This window comes from Sapajus apella, unplaced genomic scaffold, assembly GCF_009761245.1.
Source record: "Sapajus apella isolate SASKATOON/1434 unplaced genomic scaffold, GSC_monkey_1.0 scaffold170, whole genome shotgun sequence".
Taxonomy (NCBI): Eukaryota; Metazoa; Chordata; class Mammalia; order Primates; family Cebidae; genus Sapajus; species Sapajus apella.
Window position 1 is genome coordinate 1,611,965 of NW_022437110.1, and position 4,447 is coordinate 1,616,411.

The following is a 4,447-nucleotide window of genomic DNA, read 5'->3' on the forward strand; positions in this document are numbered from 1 at the left end:
CCCCCCACATCCACAGGTGCACGGGGATGACTCGGGGAGCACCTGGGCACCCCGTGGCTTCGTCCATACCATTGTTACTTTCTGAAAACTCTCGGTGGGGTCTCACTGGGCCCTGGGCTGGGTGGGCGGCCTTTAGGAAGCAGGCGTCCTCAGCATCTCCCAGCCCAGCCCCAGGAGGCTGTGTGAACACAGGAACTCTTGGCCTCTCTGTGCCCACCTGCCGGAGGCAGCTTTGTGGGGCCCTGGCCCCAGTACCTGCCCCGAACAGCCAGCAGCATCGGGCTGAGGCCATCCGTGTCCCGGGCGTTCACATCCACACCTCCCTGCAGCAGTACAGCGACGGCCTCTGTGTGCCCTCCCCGGGCAGCCTCATGCAGTGGGGTTTGGCCATTAAAGTCCACCAGGCTCAGGTCACTGCCCTGGGATGACACGAGGACATGCAACCCCTGAGCGAGGGCCGGGCAGGGCCAGGTAGGCCATGGGGAGGGTGGGGTCCCTCTGAGGATGGGGCCCAGCACAGCCCCCATGCCCACCCTCAAAGCCGCAGTGAGACCCCACCAGCTGGCAGGACGGCCCCACTGCCCAGTCTGGCAGACGAGGGCTTAGTGTGGTCAGCGGGTGGATGAGAGGCCTTCCTGCCTGCAGGGGTCCAGAGCTCCCGGGCCAGGCATGGCTGGGGCTGGGCCCCGGGTTGGGGAGGGTCACCAGCTCCACCAGTGCCTGCAGCACCTCCAGGTCACCGGCTCGGGCGGCAGCACAGGCCAGGCTGGGTATCAGGGCGCTCCGCAGGGCATCCGCCTCCTGGGTGGGGAAAGCAGCACCCTGGAACACACACCTCCCTCTGGCGTCCAGCGGAACCGGCAGTCCCTGGTGCTGTGTGACCCCTGCCAGCCAGCACACAGGGGGCCGAGGAGCCCAGGGTGTGGGTGAGAAGGAACCTGAGCTGCCACGTCGGAAGGCCTGGGCTTGAGCCTCACTACCCTGCCCCACCCAGGCCCACCTAGGACCCCTGCCTCGGGAGCCAAGGCCAGGCCATGAGGCCACCATCCAGCCCTGTCCTCACCAGGTATGTGGCCAGGGCCTGCCACTCACCCTCCAAGACTCACCCACCTGTCCCCACCACTGTTGGAACAGAATCGTAAGTTACCTGCGTGAGGGGAGCGTAAGAAGGAGAGCCAGGCCCCTCCCCTGGAAGAAAGGCCCTGCTCCGACAGCTGCACCTTCCCAGAAGAGCCACCTGCCCCCAGCACCTGGCATCCAGGAGCTCCCCAAGATGCCAGAAGGCTGGGGTCCTGGCAGAGGCCCCACAGGTGCCACCATGCCCAGCGGGCATGGCATGGCCTGGTGACCGGGCTGCCGCCTCTGGCCTGCCTCCACTGAGCATTCAGGCCTCATGCAGCCACCCTAACCACCCCACACACACCAGCCCCTTCCATCTGCCCATCACCCACCCCAGCAGTGGCAGCAAATGGCTCACAAGACAGGACGATCCCTGCATGGGGGAAATTGAGGCACTGAGGTGGGGAGCAAGGCTGTCTGGCCCGCTGGGCCCCATGTCAGGCCTGGATGCTTCACCCAGTAGCCAAGGGGGCATTTGTAGGGTGCATGGAGGCCCCATTCCCTTCAGACCCCAGGCCTTGAAAACACCCCTTCCTAGGACTAGGTACCCCAGTTGTGCAGAGGACATGCTCAAATGCTGGCCCTCATCTCTGGGTTCAGGTGGGGACCTGGAACCCCTGAAGCTCAGAGCCTGAAAGAGCCCAGAGGAAGCACCCGCCATCCCCGACACCCACCCGTCTCCCGGACAGGCAGCTCCCTAGGCAGCCCCACACTAAGGCAGTGCTGCCAGTCAGAAGGCAGCAGCCTGCCAAGCCCTGGCCCCCGGGTCCCTGCTGCCTGCCCACTGCCTGGTCCTTCCTGCATGCTACCCCATGGACCCTGAAACGCCTCCTCCTGGGCCCCAGAACCCGGGTGTGCCTGGCTGTTTGGGCTATAGGGGTTCATGGCTGCCTGGTGCGTCCCACGGGGACCAAGAGGGTGTACAGCCCCCAGCTGCCACTCAGGCCCACATGCCACACCATTACCTGGCCACCACTCAGACTGAGGAGCCAGGAGACCCCACAGCCCAGCGTGGTGCCCTGCAGTGAGGGCCAGCGCTCCTCTGCCGAGGGTGGTGTCATCTCCCCACGAAGGTCTTTGGCCAGCAGCTGGGGAAGAGAACAGAGGCGAAGTGGCTCCGTGAGGGCCGGATGAGCAGCCCAGAATATCCTGGAGGGCCAGGCTCCCGGGGTACAGGTGGGGATGCCCTCGGCCTGAGCCTCGGCCATGTGTGCTCCATCCCTCGGGTCCCCTCGCAGGGCCAGACCCACTCCCCAGCCCTACCAGTTCAGGGGCTCCAGGGGCCCCAAAGGCCTCTGCCCAGCCCCAGGGGCTGGCAGCCCAAGGGTCTGGGGCCAGCTGGGTCTGAGCCCTACCCTCCAGGAAGAGTGGAGGCAGGGGGGCTTTCCTGGTGACAGTTTGGGGAGCCTCAGGTCTCGGCGCAGGCTGAGAAGGCACCAGGACAGATGGAGCCTGGGCTGGGGGTCGAGTGAGGGCTGGGGGGTGCCTGGGCCCGGATGGGGCCACATCCCTCCCTTCCCAAACAGGGCACACCGTGGGCCGGCCCGTCTCTTCCTGTGTCACCCCAGGCATGCCCCTGGGAGCCAGCTGACACACGTGTGCACACCGAGAGGACCCCACAGCTCGAGGACGCCCGCACCTCCTTCCTGTCATCCAGGCTCGGCCCCGGCTGGCCCAGCACATACGACAGCTTGGCCAGGGCAGCCTCTGACGTCATGTCGAAGCCTGAGATGACGCCAGCCCCCACCATGGCCTGCAAGGAGGGGGCGTGTGGGCAGGAAGGGCACTCACCCCGGCCCGCAGCCTGTGGCGGGTGGGTCAGAGCCCGCCCTGCCATCCCCTTCCCCACTAGGCCCTGCTCTCCCGGTCCTACCATGCCCGCGGCATAGTCCATGGTCACAGTCCCTTGGAGGCAGTGGGTACAATTGACAATGACCAGGCCGCGCCCGGTCGCCACCCTCAGCTCCTGAAGCAGGTCGGGCTTGCTGGGTCCGTTCCCTGAGCCGAAAGTCTCCATGACGACGCCCTTCATGGGAGGCTGCAGGAACGCCCGAACCTGTGGGGTGGTGGGGGCTGGATGGTGAGGGACTCTGCCCTGGGCACCACCGGTGCCTGCCGTGTGCCCTCCCAAGGAGAGGGACCCCAAGCCAGAAGCAGCCAATGCCCACTCTGCTCCCAGGAAAATGGGGCTCCCAGCAGGCAGGCATGGCTGCTGCCATCTAGAGGGGCTGCTCCCCCCACATTCTCCCAAAGGGCTGCCCTATCTGTGGGGACGAAGGCCTTCTGTGGCAGAACACCACGGAAACATTTGAGAGGTGGGAGAGGAGCTGAGAAGGCCACCAGAGGCTCCAGCGCTAACACCCCCTGCCCAGCACAGCAGCGGGGCTGAGCCAGCTGGAATCTGGGGGAGGAGCTGCCACCAGGCCTGCATGGAGGACCCGTTGGTCCGGCTATGAGCCGCACACCAGCCCTGCCCGCTCCCTGAAGGCTGGAAAGCACCGAGCACAGGAGACAAGGGACAAGGGACAGGGGATGGGGAACAGAGGACAAGGGATGGGGACAAGGGACAGGGGACAGGGCCTTGGGCCAGTGGGCCACACTGTGGACATCTCAGGTCCATGTGGGGTCTGCCCTGGCTGGTGAGGGCCCCAGGGAGCCTGGGAGCCACAGAGGGCTGGGGCTCAGGGCCACAGGGCAGGAGGGCCAGGGCGGTCCCTACCAGAGCAGTGGGGATCCCGGGGTAGAGGCGCAGCAGCCCCATGTCCTGCTCCATGCTGTCATGCACCACCAGCTCAGCCTTCCTGCCAACCCTCCGCACCAGCTCCCTATTGACTGCGGGGACAAGGGAGAGCCTGTGTGGCACCTACAGGTCTCCCGCCAGCCGAGCAGGAGACCCTCTGCAGAGCTGCCTCCTCCCTTGCTTTCAGAGCCCTGAGAGCCTTGGAACCTCAGCACCACCCCCACCCTGCCTCCTCTCCCACAAGCAAATCCCCCTATGCCTCTGCGCACTCCACACTGTGCCCGGCTCCACAGCGTGCACGGGACTGAAGAGGAGGCACTTGCTGGCCAGCAAGAGACCCATAGCTGAGCAACAGGTGAGGCAGCCTCAAGAGTGATGGCCCAGGGAACCTCTGCTGACCAGGCAAGGGGGCAGGAGGATCCCGCAGAGCTGGAGGTCTAGCTGCATCTTGCAGGCTGCATGGGGCTTCAGGTGGGTGTTGCAGAGGCAGGTGGGCAGGCAGGCCCCACTGGGGAGCCACCGGCACTCACTGCAGTGGGTCACACGCATGGGGCAGCATCATCGGGCCAGCCAGCCTCCTCCAGCCCT

The 4,447-nt window shown here is 66.1% G+C and overlaps 1 protein-coding gene across 1 annotated transcript in view; it reads right to left on the reverse strand.

Annotated features, from left to right (window-relative positions):
* ASPG (asparaginase) overlaps positions 1-4,447 on the reverse strand; it is a 25,437-nt gene that overhangs the window by 5,088 nt on the left and 15,902 nt on the right. Inside the window, exons 7-12 of the mRNA XM_032267578.1 lie at positions 3,839-3,951; positions 2,993-3,175; positions 2,759-2,872; positions 2,085-2,207; positions 706-801; positions 256-419 (exon numbers count right to left, since the gene is read on the reverse strand). Of these exons, the coding sequence (XP_032123469.1) occupies positions 256-419; positions 706-801; positions 2,085-2,207; positions 2,759-2,872; positions 2,993-3,175; positions 3,839-3,951 (793 nt within the window). The remainder of the gene's footprint in view (positions 1-255; positions 420-705; positions 802-2,084; positions 2,208-2,758; positions 2,873-2,992; positions 3,176-3,838; positions 3,952-4,447) is intronic.